The 15,729-nt window shown below is 46.0% G+C and overlaps 1 protein-coding gene across 1 annotated transcript in view; it reads right to left on the bottom strand.

The window, feature by feature from the left end:
• Positions 1-2,312: 2,312 nt before the first annotated feature.
• Positions 2,313-15,729, bottom strand: part of LOC146055229 (uncharacterized) — an 82,504-nt gene continuing 69,087 nt past the window's right edge. Inside the window, exons 11-13 of the mRNA XM_083168223.1 lie at positions 3,078-3,194; positions 2,912-2,971; positions 2,313-2,831 (exon numbers count right to left, since the gene is read on the bottom strand). Coding sequence (XP_083024349.1) covers positions 2,742-2,831; positions 2,912-2,971; positions 3,078-3,194 — 267 coding nt within the window. The 3' untranslated portion in view covers positions 2,313-2,741. The remainder of the gene's footprint in view (positions 2,832-2,911; positions 2,972-3,077; positions 3,195-15,729) is intronic.

Genomic DNA, 15,729 nt, shown 5'->3' with positions numbered 1-15,729 from the left:
TATTTGTCTCACAAGCAGAAAATTTAACATTTTGCAAATTGCTAAATTTTCCATTTTTTTCCGACATTTTGGTATTTTTCACAAAAAAACACAGACTGTATCGACGAAAATTTACCACTAACTTGAAGTACAATGTGTCACGAAAAAACAATCTCAAAATCACTGGGATAAGTAAAAGCAAAAAAAAGTTATCCCCACTTAAGTGATACCTGTCAGATTTGAAAAAAAGGGCTCTGTCAGGAACGCAAAAACTGGCTCTGTCAGGAAGGGGTTAATATAAGGACACGCATTAGTACACGCATACTGCTCCCTTCCACTACACTCGTAAGTACTGTGGATATTTCAAATTGAGATGAGGGGGTACTCATAACTTAAAAGTCTAATCAAGGGGTACGGGAGATAAAAAAGATTGGGAACCACTGATGTAGATGAACCCAGAGTCAGCAATCTTAAAGGTAATATTTCATTACACAGCAAAAAACTCCTTTGTATGGCCGCTAATTGCGCCATCCACTTAAGCCTTTACCGTTTGGACATAACATCTTGTCAGTAATAAATAAATAAAAGGAACATATCAGTCTGGATATCTTGCCCATATTGTAGTATCAAGTTTACTGCAAATTAACTGTTTTAATAAGTCGGTTGAACCGACAATCCCGGGCTCTACAAACCTTCTGACTGTGTGGCACGAAGGCTAATTGTGACTTAAAAATAAATGTAACATCAAAACAGCTTTTATCCTACTAGTAGCCATAACAATGGATCAGAAAAGGCTGCTGTCTCTCCAACTGATTTTTAATGCTGTTAAAGTATTATAATTATTGACTGATTGATATTGTTGTGACTGATATATGTGAATCATATTAATAAATTATAAACTGTTGAATATGTCAGTGTCACATGTGCGCTCTCTACACCGTCTGCTTAAATTGTGTATTTTTGATCCTATTAAATAGATTATAAGTAAACTATCCTATATTCCTCTGGAAACTGCGCTATGTTCCTCTGGGGACTATTATACCCAGGAGTGTCCTATGGTCCTCTGAGGACTCACCTATGTCCTCTGGGGACACTCCTATATTCCCCTCTGTACTAAACTATTTTTTGTATTTGACCTTAACTATGTTCCTCTGGGGACTATTGTACGATCCTTTAAGGACTATCCCATGTTTCTCCGGGGACTATCCTACATTTCTATAGGGACTATCCTACATTTCTATAGGGACTATCCTACATTCCTCTGGGGACTATCCTACATTTCTATAGGGACTATCCTACGATCCTCTGGGGACTATCCTATATTGCTTTATGGACTATCCTACGTTTCTCTGGGGACTATCCTACATTTCTATAGGGACTATCCTACGGTCTTCTGGGGACTATCCTACATTTCTATAGGGGCTATCCTATGTTCCTCTGGGGACTATCCTACATTTCTATAGGGACTATCCTACATTTATATAGGGACTATCCTACATTTCTATAGGGACTATCCTACGGTCTTCTGGGGACTATCCTACATTTCTATAGGGGCTGCCCTACGTTCCTCTGGGGACTATCCTACATTTCTATAGGGACTATCCTACGTTCCTCTGGGGACTATCCTACATTTCTATAGGGACTATCCTACGTTCCTCTGGGGACTATCCTACATTTCTATAGGGGCCGTCCTACGTTCCTCTGGTAAATGTCCTACATTTCTATAGGGACTACCTACGTTCCTCTGGGGACTATCCTATATTACTCCGATGACTATCCAACATTTCTATAGAGACTATCCTACATTTCTATAGGGACTATCCTATTTTCCTCTGGGGACTATCCTACATTTCTATGGGAACTATCCTACGATCCTCTGGGGACTATCCTATATTGCTTTATGGACTATCCTATCTGGGGACTATCCTACATTTCTATAGTGACTATCCTACGATCCTCTGGGGACTATCCTATATTGCTTTATGGACTATCCTACGTTCCTCTGGGGACTATCCTATGTGTTGTCGTCCCCCCACCCCTCCTTTTCTGGGTAATACTAATTTTGCAGACCCCATAGTACAGTATTGGAAGAGTCCCCTGTGTACTCCTCATGGCAGGGATGGGGCCGGATAGCGCCCCTGATACTCTAATAGCACCACCTTTATGCACAGGCCACCCTCCGCTATAATGAGGACAACCTGCAGTAATAACTATAGCTGGCAACCTGGCAGTACGGAGTCCTACCACCTTACCGGGGTCAGTTTCCCCACGACAATATCCACAGATGTTACCGCTTCCATGATGTGTGATCGCATGAGAACGCAGACACCAGGTGGAAATAAATGGTTTATGTTATGGCACAAGGACATTGAGGCTCATTGTAGAATTCCACTCACACTCCACTCGGCAGCATCACTTACAGCCATCTCCACTATATTCCTCTTCACAATCTAACTAAGCATTCGGTCCATTAGTCATGCACCCTTATCCATTGTGGAACTCCCAGAAGCTCCGTGCGGACCCAGTATATCAAATGATCAGCCAGGAGCAATCAGTCCTCATCCGGGTCCATCAGTTATATGGAGGAGGCTGCCGGCAATATCTGAGTCATCAGAGGACATCATGGATACTGTAGACCACAGGCCAATAAATAAACCAGCTCCCGCAGTCCTCTGTGTATAATACGGGGAGGGGGTTGTGAGAGATCTTCCAATCATATTGTATTAGACTACGATGAGGTTTGTCATCCTCAGGTGCCTCCTTCATGCCTCAAATTTCTGGTAGATGGATTCCACGTAGAGGAGAACTTTCTGCCAGTCTGGGCCCTGTGCCTGGAGCATGTGGTCTGGGGTCTGCAATGAAGAAGGAGGCATCAGAGTCATGGTCGGGGAGGATGAAGGAGAGCGGAGTAGGAGATGGGAGAGGGGCTTACCAGCAGGGGGGGTATACCGACGCTGTCGGCGACATGGAACGCCAGCTGCAGATTCTTCCTCTGGTAGAGAGAGAACATGTTGGCTAAATGTCCGGCAATCACCCCGTTTGGGGTGTGATCATGTGATGATACTGTGTAATGACAGCAGAACGCGGAATATGCCTACCTTCTCCAGGGGGCGGAGCTGCGAATACGGGATTGCCTCTGGGAGGTACGAGTGCAGAAGGGCACAAAGAGCCATGCCATCTACCCAGGATGTGCTGAAATTTGTAATGACCACGTGCTGCAAAAATATTAGGGTGTTACGCGGGGTGATGCGGCACACACACACACACCACACACACACACACACACGAACCACAGCAAATGGGACATCTCCCAGTACAGTAACTGCAAACATACAAGTGTCCATCAGCCCAGGGATAGGAACTACCACTCCCATCGTACCTCAGCCTGTGGATACACCTACAACTCCCACCATACCTCAGCCCGGAGATAGGAACTACCACTCCCACTGTACCTCATCCTGGTCATAGGAACTACCACTCCCATCGTACCTCAGCCTGTGGATACACCTACAACTCCCACTGTACCTCATCCTGGTCATAGGAACTACCACTCCCACTGTACCTCATCCTGGTCATAGGAACTACCACTCCTGCTGTACCTCATCCTGGTCATAGTAGTAGTAGTAGTAGTAGTACGTTTATTTATAAGGCGCCACAAAGTGTCCGCAGCGCCGTACATAGCAAACAAAAAAAAAACAAATTACAAGGTAATGTACAGGGTGTGTAGAAAGATACAGTATAAATAGGGGTATAGCTGGTAGAACTAAAATCAGCATCAGTTCAGAAGTAGGTGTCAAAATAGTCAAGGAGACCGAAGATGAAGTAGAGGAAGGGAAGAACAGGACAGGAGCACAGGTGAGGTAATGAGGTAGGGTGAGTACGTGAGGAAGGAGGGCCCTGCTCATAAGAGTTAACATACTAAAAATAGGTGGGTGGACGAACGAAATACAATAGGATAAGTAGGAACGGAGGGGAACGGAGGCAGGATAGGAGGATCAAAAGAGGTTAGGAGGAGGGATAGGCTAGTCGAAAAAAGTGGGTTTTGAGGGAGCGCTTGAAGGAGGTAAGGGAATCAGATAGCCTGATGGGTGGCGGGAGGTTGTTCCAGTGCAGGGGGGCAGCGCGAGAGAAGTCTTGGACACGGGAGTGGGAGGAGGTGATTAGGTGAGAGGTCAGTCGGCGGTCAGCGATGGAGCGAAGAGGACGGGAGGGAGTGTGGATAGAGATCAGTGAAGAGAGGTAGGGAGCTGTGGAGGAGGAGAGAGCCTTGTAGGTGGTGGTGAGGAGTTTAATGAGAACTCGGAAAGGAATGGGGAGCCAGTGAAGAGATAGACAGAGGGGGAGGCGGATGTAGAGCGGCGGGAGAGGAAGATGAGCCTAGCAGCAGCGTTAAGAATGGATTGGAACTACCACTCCTGCTGTACCTCAGCCCGGAGATAGGAACTACCACTCCTGCTGTACCTCATCCTGGTCATAGGAACTACCACTCCTGCTGTACCTCATCCTGGTCATAGGAACTACCACTCCTGCTGTACCTCATCCTGGTCATAGGAACTACCACTCCTGCTGTACCTTAGCCCGGAGATAGGAACTACCACTCCTGCTGTACCTCATCCTGGTCATAGGAACTACCACTCCTGCTGTACCTCATCCTGGTCATAGGAACTACCACTCCTGCTTTACCTCAGCCCGGAGATAGGAACTACCACTCCCACTGTACCTCATCCTGGTCATAGGAGCTACCACTCCTGCTGTATCTCAGCATGGTGATAGCAACTACTGTTCCCAACTAAAGACCGGATTGGACGGAGGCAGGAAGTGAGTATTAACATTCAGATACTGTATGCAGCAGATGCGGTGCAGGAGACGCTGTGTCGGTGATAGCGGGCCAGATTCTCTACACTTCAAAAGTGATAAAATGGAGAGTGATAAACCACCAGCCAATCAGCTCCTACCTGCCATGTCACAGACTGTGTCAGACAGGAGCTGATTGGCTGGTTGTTTATCACTCTCCATTTTATCACTTTTGAAGCTTACAGAATCTGGCCCAGCGTGTGTGGTGGAACGTGGATATACGCTGGGTTGGAGTAGAGGAGGGTCCCCAATCATATTATGTACCTGGGCTACCCACTGCCAAGCTCAGCCACTGGTATGCACAGCTGTATCAGAGGATCGTGGGTGATATGCACTTGGATCTCTGATCTAGGGCTCACCATCACAAGACTGAGGGACATTGCCAGATTAGAAGAAAGCTTTTGTCTCACAGTGGAAGCATTAGAGGATCAGGGGGGAGTAGGGGGAGGAAGAGACAGGCCAGTGCTGACCTGACCAATCCCAGAAGGTTCCCCAGAATGGATGAGGCTACTGCAGACGTTACACTTCAGTACTGGAGGGACCATGAGGAATCCCAGACTCCAAGGCAGATTGTGGTGGTGGTAAGGGATTCTATCATCTGTGAGACAGACAGGGCAATCTGCCCCTGGGACCACCATCGCCGTACAGTCGGCTCCGGGTGCTCAGGTACAGAGAGTGGTGGTCAATGATGCATTTTCAGGTTGGGTACCAGTACTAAGTGGGGCACCACAGTGATCGATGCTGGAGCCTCTTCTATTTATAACATATTCATTATTGATATAGAGGAGAGAATACTCAGCAAAGTATCCAACTTTGTCCAGGACTCACTGCAGCACCACATACACATCACTCACCTTATACACGCAGCACTACATACACGTCACTCAACTTATACCCTCAACACTACACACACATCACTCACCTTATACCCGCAGCACTACATACACATCACTCACCTTATACACGCAGCACTACATACACGTCACTCAACTTATACCCTCAACACTACACACACATCACTCACCTTATACCCGCAGCACTACATACTGTACACATCACTCACCTTATACCCTCAACACTACATACTGTACACATCACTCACCTTATACCCTCAACACTACATACACATCACTCACCTTATACACGCAGCACTACATACACGTCACTCACCTTATACCCTCAACACTACATACACATCACTCACCTTATACCCTCAACACTACATACACATCACTCACCTTATACCCGCAGCACTACATACACATCACTCACCTTATACCCTCAACACTACATACACATCACTCACCTTATACCCGCAGCACTACATACACATCACTCACCTTATACCCGCAGCACTACATACACATCACTTACCTTATACCCGCAGCACTACATACACATCACTCACCTTATACCCGCAGCACTACATACACATCACTCACCTTATACCCTCAACACTACTTACACATCACTCACCTTATACCCGCAGCACTACATACACATCACTCACCTTATACCCGCAGCACTACATACACATCACTCACCTTATACCCTCAGCACTACATACACATCACTCACCTTATACCCTCAGCACTACATACACGTCACTCAACTTATACCCTCAGCACTACATACACGTCACTCACCTTATACCCTCAGCACTACATACACATCACTCACCTTATACCCGCAGCACTACATACACATCACTCACCTTATACCCGCAGCACTACATACACATCACTCACCTTATACCCGCAGCACTACATACACATCACTCACCTTATACCCGCAGCACTACATACACATCACTTACCTTATACCCGCAGCACTACATACACGTCACTCACCTTATACCCTCAGCACTACATACACATCACTCACCTTATACCCGCGGCACAACATACACATCACTCACCTTATACCCGCAGCACTACATACACATCACTCACCTTATACCCGCAGCACTACATACACATCACTCACCTTATACCCGCAGCACTACATACACATCACTCACCTTATACCCTCAACACTACATACACATCACTCACCTTATACCCGCAGCACTACATACACATCACTCACCTTATACACGCAGCACTACATACACATCACTCACCTTATACCCTCAACACTACATACACATCACTCACCTTATACCCGCAGCACTACATACACATCACTCACCTTATACCCGCAGCACCACATACACATCACTCACCTTATACCCTCAACACTACATACACATCACTCACCTTATACCCGCAGCACTACATACACATCACTCACCTTATACACGCAGCACTACATACACATCACTCACCTTATACCCTCAACACTACATACACATCACTCACCTTATACCCGCAGCACTACATACACATCACTCACCTTATACCCGCAGCACCACATACACATCACTCACCTTATACCCTCAACACTACATACACATCACTCACCTTATACCCACAGCACTACATACACATCACTCACCTTATACCCGCAGCACTACATACACATCACTCACCTTATACCCTCAACACTACATACACATCACTCACCTTATACCCGCAGCACTACATACACATCACTCACCTTATACCCGCAGCACCACATACACGTCACTCAACTTATACCCTCAACACTACATACACGTTACTCACCTTATACCCGCAGCACTACATACACATCACTCACCTTATACCCTCAACACTACATACACATCACTCACCTTATACCCTCAGCACTACATACCCATCACTCACCTTATACCCGCAGCACTACATACACATCACTCACCTTATACCCGCAGCACTACATACACATCACTCACCTTATACCCGCAGCACTACATACACATCACTCACCTTATACCCTCAGCACTACATACACATCACTCACCTTATACCCGCAGCACTACATACACATCACTCACCTTATACCCGCAGCACTACATACACATCACTCACCTTATACCCGCAGCACTACATACACATCACTCACCTTATACCCTCAGCACTACATACACATCACTCACCTTATACCCGCAGCACTACATACACATCACTCACCTTATACCCGCAGCACCACATACACGTCACTCAACTTATACCCTCAACACTACATACACGTTACTCACCTTATACCCGCAGCACTACATACACATCACTCACCTTATACCCTCAACACTACATACACATCACTCACCTTATACCCTCAGCACTACATACACATCACTCACCTTATACCCGCAGCACTACATACACGTCACTCACCTTATACCTGCAGCACTACATACACGTCACTCACCTTATACCTGCAGCACTACATACACGTCACTCACCTTATACCTGCAGCACTACATACACGTCACTCACCTTATACCCGCAGCACTACATACACATCACTCACCTTATACCCGCAGCACTACATACACATCACTCACCTTATACCCGCAGCACAACATACACATCACTCACCTTATACACGCAGCACCACATACACATCACTCACCTTATACCCGCAGCACCACATACACATCACTCACCTTATACCCGCAGCACTACATACACATCACTCACCTTATACCTGCAGCACTACATACACGTCACTCACCTTATACCTGCAGCACTACATATACGTCACTCACCTTATACCCGCAGCACTACATACACATCACTCACCTTATACCCGCAGCACCACATACACGTCACTCACCTTATACCCTCAGCACTAGATACACGTCACTCACCTTATACCCGCAGCACTACATACACATCACTCACCTTATACCCGCAGCACTACATACACATCACTCACCTTATACCCTCAGCACTACATACACATCACTCACCTTATACCCGCAGCACTACATACACGTGACTCAACTTATACCCTCAGCACTACATACACATCACTCACCTTATACCCGCGGCACAACATACACATCACTCACCTTATACCCGCAGCACTACATACACATCACTTACCTTATACCCGCAGCACTACATACACATCACTCACCTTATACCCGCAGCACTACATACACATCACTCACCTTATACCCTCAACACTACTTACACATCACTCACCTTATACCCGCAGCACTACATACACATCACTCACCTTATACCCGCAGCACTACATACACATCACTCACCTTATACCCTCAACACTACATACACATCACTCACCTTATTCCTGCAGCTCCACATACACATCACTTACCTTATACCCGCAGCACTACATACACATCACTCACCTTATACCCGCAGCACTACATACACATCACTCAACTTATACCCTCAACACTACATACACATCACTCACCTTATTCCTGCAGCACCACATACACATCACTTACCTTATACCCGCAGCACTACATACACATCACTCATCTTATACCCGCAGCACTACATACACATCACTCATCTTATACCCGCAGCACTACATACACATCACTCACCTTATACCCTCAACACTACATACAAATCACTCACCTTATACCCGCAGCACTACATACACATCACTCACCTTATACCCGCAGCACTACATACACATCACTCACCTTATACCCTCAGCACCACATACACATCACTCACCTTATACCCACAGCACTACATACACATCACTCATCTTATACCCGCAGCACTACATACACATCACTCACCTTATACACGCAGCACTACATACACATCACTCACCTTATACCCTCAACACTACATACACATCACTCACCTTATACCCGCAGCACTACATACACATCACTCACCTTATACCCGCAGCACTACATACACATCACTCACCTTATTCCCTCAGCACCACATACACATCACTCACCTTATACACACAGCACTACATACACATCACTCATCTTATACCCGCAGCACTACATACACTTCACTCACCTTATACCCGCAGCACTACATACACATCACTCACCTTATACCCTCAACACTACATACACATCACTCACCTTATACCCGCAGCACTACATACACATCACTCACCTTATACCCGCAGCACTACATACACATCACTCACCTTATACCCTCAGCACCACATACACATCACTCACCTTATACCCGCAGCACTACATACACATCACTCACCTTATACCCGCAGCACTACATACACATCACTCACCTTATACCCTCAGCACTACATACACATCACTCACCTTATACCCGCAGCACTACATACACATCACTCACCTTATACCCGCAGCACTACATACACATCACTCACCTTATACCCGCAGCACCACATACACGTCACTCAACTTATACCCTCAACACTACATACACCTCACTCACCTTATACCCGCAGCACTACATAAACGTCACTCAACTTATACCCTCAACATTACATACACATCACTCACCTTATACCCTCAGCACTACATACACATCACTCACCTTATACCCTCAGCACTACATACACATCACTCACCTTATACCCTCAACACTACATACACCTCACTCACCTTATACCCGCAGCACTACATACACATCACTCATCTTATACCCGCAGCACTACATACACATCACTTACCTTATACACGCAGCTCTACATACACGTCACTCACCTTATACCCGCAGCACTACATACACATCACTCACCTTATACCCTCAACACTACATACACATCACTCACCTTATACACGCAGCACTACATACACATCACTCACCTTATACCCTCAACACTACATACACATCACTCACCTTATACACGCAGCACTACATACACATCACTCACCTAATACACGCAGCACTACATACATGTCACTCAACTTATACCCGCAGCACTACATACACGTCACTCACCTTATACCCTCAACACTACATACACATCACTCACCTTATACACGCAGCACTACATACACATCACTCACCTTATACCCTCAACACTACATACACATCACTCACCTTATACACGCAGCACTACATACATGTCACTCAACTTATACAGTCAGCACTACATACACATCACTCACCTTATACCCGCAGCACTACATACACATCACTCAACTTATACCCTCAGCACTACATACACATCACTCACCTTATACCCGCAGCACTACATACACGTCACTCACCTTATACCCTCAACACTACATACACATCACTCACCTTATACCCTCAACACTACATACACATCACTCACCTTATACACGCAGCACTACATACACATCACTCACCTTATACCCTCAGCACTACATACACATCACTTACCTTATACCCGCAGCACTACATACACATCACTCACCTTATACCCGCAGCACCACATAAACATCACTCACCTTATACACGCAGCACTACATACACATCACTCACTTTATACCCTCAGCACTACATACACATCACTCACCTTATACCCACAGCACTACATACACATCACTCACCTTATACTCGCAGCACTACATACACATCACTCACCTTATACCCGCAGCACTACATACACATCACTCACCTTATACCCGCAGCACTACATACACATCACTCACCTTATACCCTCAGCACTACATACACATCACTTACCTTATACCCTCAGCACTACATACACATCACTCACCTTATACCCGCAGCACTACATATACAGTACATCACTCACCTTATACCCGCAGCACTACATACACGTCACTCAACATACCCGCAGCACTACATACACGTCACTCTCCTTATACCCGCAGCACTACATACACATCACTCACCATATACCATCAACACTACATACACGTCACTCTCTATATACCCGCAGCACTACATACAAGTCACTCACCTTATACCCGCAGCACTACATACAAGTCACTCACCTTATACCCGCAACACTACATACACGTCACTCACCTTATACCCGCAGCACTACATACACATCACTCACCTTATACCCTCAGCACCACATACACATCACTCACCTCATACCCTCAACACTACATACACATCACTCACCTTATACCCGCAGCACTACATACACATCACTCACCTTATACCCGCAGCACTACATACACATCACTCACCTTATACCCGCAGCACCACATACACGTCACTCAACTTATACCCTCAACACTACATACACCTCACTCACCTTATACCCGCAGCACTACATACACGTCACTCAACTTATACCCTCAACATTACATACACATCACTCACCTTATACCCTCAGCACTACATACACATCACTCACCTTATACCCTCAGCACTACATACACATCACTCACCTTATACCCTCAACACTACATACACCTCACTCACCTTATACCCGCAGCACTACATACACATCACTCACCTTATACCCGCAGCACTACATACACATCACTTACCTTATACACGCAGCACTACATACACGTCACTCACCTTATACCCGCAGCACTACATACACATCACTCACCTTATACCCTCAACACTACATACACATCACTCACCTTATACACGCAGCACTACATACACATCACTCACCTTATACCCTCAACACTACATACACATCACTCACCTTATACACGCAGCACTACATACACATCACTCACCTTATACACGCAGCACTACATACATGTCACTCAACTTATACCCGCAGCACTACATACACGTCACTCACCTTATACCCTCAACACTACATACACATCACTCACCTTATACACGCAGCCAGGGCCGGTGTAAGGCTTCTCAGCACCCTAGGCAAAACTTTAACCTACTGCCCCCCCCCAAGGAGGCTCCCAAAAATCGTTTGGTCCTCCCAGTCCTTCTCGGGAAGATGGACAAGTCCCCTGCTTTCTTTGGAGGCCTTCCTTTGACACCCACAACAGAGTACAAGGAGGAGAGGGCAGTAAAGTAGGGAAGTATGCCTCAAGGAAAAGTATGGTGGTGAGCAGTGTTCCCTCTAAGCTGTGCGCACGTGCGCGCGCACACACCTTGACGAGCGTGCGCACAGACATTACAACTGAGCGCACAAAGCAGCACTGGTCCCTTTTTGCAGTTGTGGACTCAATTAATGTGTGTTTCACCCAATAACTACATTGTGTACTCTATTTTGGATGTTTAAATGTTTAATATCATTTTGAAGTAAAGTTAACACAAATGCTGAACGTCATTTTCCAGTTATATATAAGTGACGCACAAAAATGTAAATTTCATTCCAAAGTTGCACAACCAAAATCTTTAGCTGCACACAGCCTTCGTAAATTTAGAGGGAACATTGGTGGTGAGGTCTTAGAAGTTGCACATTCCTCATAGACAGCCATGATTTTTTGATAGGCAGACTTGGTGGCGCCCCCCAGATCCTGGCACCCTAGGCAGCTGCCTAAAGCTGCCTAATGGTAGAGCCGGCCCTGCACGCAGCACTACATACACATCACTCACCTTATACCCTCAACACTACATACACATCACTCACCTTATACACGCAGCACTACATACATGTCACTCAACTTATACCCTCAGCACTACATACACATCACTCACCTTATACCCGCAGCACTACATACACATCACTCAACTTATACCCTCAGCATTACATACACATCACTCACCTTATACCCACAGCACTACATACACGTCACTCACCTTATACCCTCAACACTACATACACATCACTCACCTTATACCCTCAACACTACATACACATCACTCACCTTATACACGCAGCACTACATACACATCACTCACCTTATACCCTCAGCACTACATACACATCACTTACCTTATACCCGCAGCACTACATACACATCACTCACCTTATACCAGCAGCACCACATACACATCACTCACCTTATACACGCAGCACTACATACACATCACTCACCTTATACCCTCAGCACTACATACACATCACTCACCTTATACCCACAGCACTACATACACATCACTCACCTTATACTCGCAGCACTACATACACATCACTCACCTTATACCCGCAGCACTACATACACATCACTCACCTTATACCCGCAGCACTACATACACATCACTCACCTTATACCCTCAGCACTACATACACATCACTTACCTTATACCCTCAGCACTACATACACATCACTCACCTTATACCCGCAGCACTACATATACATCACTCACCTTATTCCCGCAGCACTACATACACGTCACTCAACTTATACCCGCAGCACTACATACACGTCACTCTCCTTATACCCGCAGCACTACATACACATCACTCACCATATACCATCAACACTACATACACGTCACTCTCTATATACCCGCAGCACTACATACAAGTCACTCACCTTATACCCGCAGCACTACATACAAGTCACTCACCTTATACCCGCAACACTACATACACGTCACTCACCTTATACCCGCAGCACTACATACACGTCACTCACCCTTATACCCTCAACACTACATACACGTCACTCTCCTTATACCCGCAGCACTACATACACGTCACTCTCCTTATACCCTCAACACAACATACACGCCACTCTCCATATACCCGCAGCACTACATACACGTCACTCTCCATATACCCACAGCACTACATACACGTCACTCTCCTTATACCTGCAACACTACATACACGTCACTCACCTTATACCCGCAGCACTAAATACACGTCACTCTCCTTATACCCTCAACACAACATACACGTCACTCTCCTTATACCCGCAGCACTACATACACGTCACTCTCCATATACCCGCAGCACTACATACACGTCACTCTCCATATACCCGCAGCACTTAATACACGTAACTCTCCATATACCCGCAGCACTACATACACATCACTCTCCTTATACCCACAGCACTACATACACGTCACTCTCCATATACCCGCAGCACTAAATACACGTAACTCTCCATATACCCGCAGCACTACATACACGTAACTCTCCTTATACCCACAGCACTACATACACGCCACTCAACTTATACCTGCAGCACTACATACACATCACTCTCCTTATACCCGCAGCACTACATACGCGTCACTCACCTTATATCCACAACACTATAGTACACGTCACTAACCTTATACCCGCAGCACTACATAAACGTCACTCACCTTATACCCTCAACATTACATACATGTCACTCTCCTTATACCCGCAGCACTACATACACGTCACTCTCCATATACCCGCAGCAATACATTCATGTCACTCTCCATATACCCGCAGCACTACATACACGTCACTGTCCTTATACCCGCAGCACTACATACACGTCACTCTCCTTATACCCGCAGCACTACATACACGTCACTCACCTTATACCCACAACACTATAGTACACGTCACTAACCTTATACCCGCAGCACTACATACATGTCACTCAACTTATACCCGCAGCACTGCATACACATCACTCTCCTTATACCCGCAGCACTACATACACGTCACTCACCTTATACCCTCAACACTACATACATGTCACTCTCCTTATACCCGCAGCACTACATACACGTCACTCTCCATATACCCGCAGCACTACATTCATGTCACTCTCCATATACCCGCAACACTACATACACGTCACTCACCTTATACCCGCAGCACTACATACACATCACTCTCCTTATACCCTCAACACAACATACACGTCACTCTCCTTATACCCGCAGCACTACATACACGTCACTCTCCATATACCCGCAGCACTACATACACGTCACTCTCCATATACCCGCAGCACTAAATACACGTAACTCTACATATACCCGCAGCACTACATACACGTCACTCTCCTTATACCCACAGCACTACATACACGTCACTCTCCATATACCCGCAGCACTAAATACACGTAACTCTCCATATACCCGCAGCACTACATACACGTCACTCTCCTTATACCCGCAGCACTACATACACGCCACTCAACTTATACCTGCAGCACTACATACACGTCACTCTCCTTATACCCGCAGCACT

The sequence above is a fragment of the Crinia signifera genome, unplaced genomic scaffold, assembly GCF_055691185.1.
Source record: "Crinia signifera unplaced genomic scaffold, ASM5569118v1 HAP2_SCAFFOLD_389, whole genome shotgun sequence".
In the NCBI taxonomy this organism is placed as follows: domain Eukaryota; kingdom Metazoa; phylum Chordata; class Amphibia; order Anura; family Myobatrachidae; genus Crinia; species Crinia signifera.
This window is presented reverse-complemented; position numbering and strand designations above follow the sequence as displayed.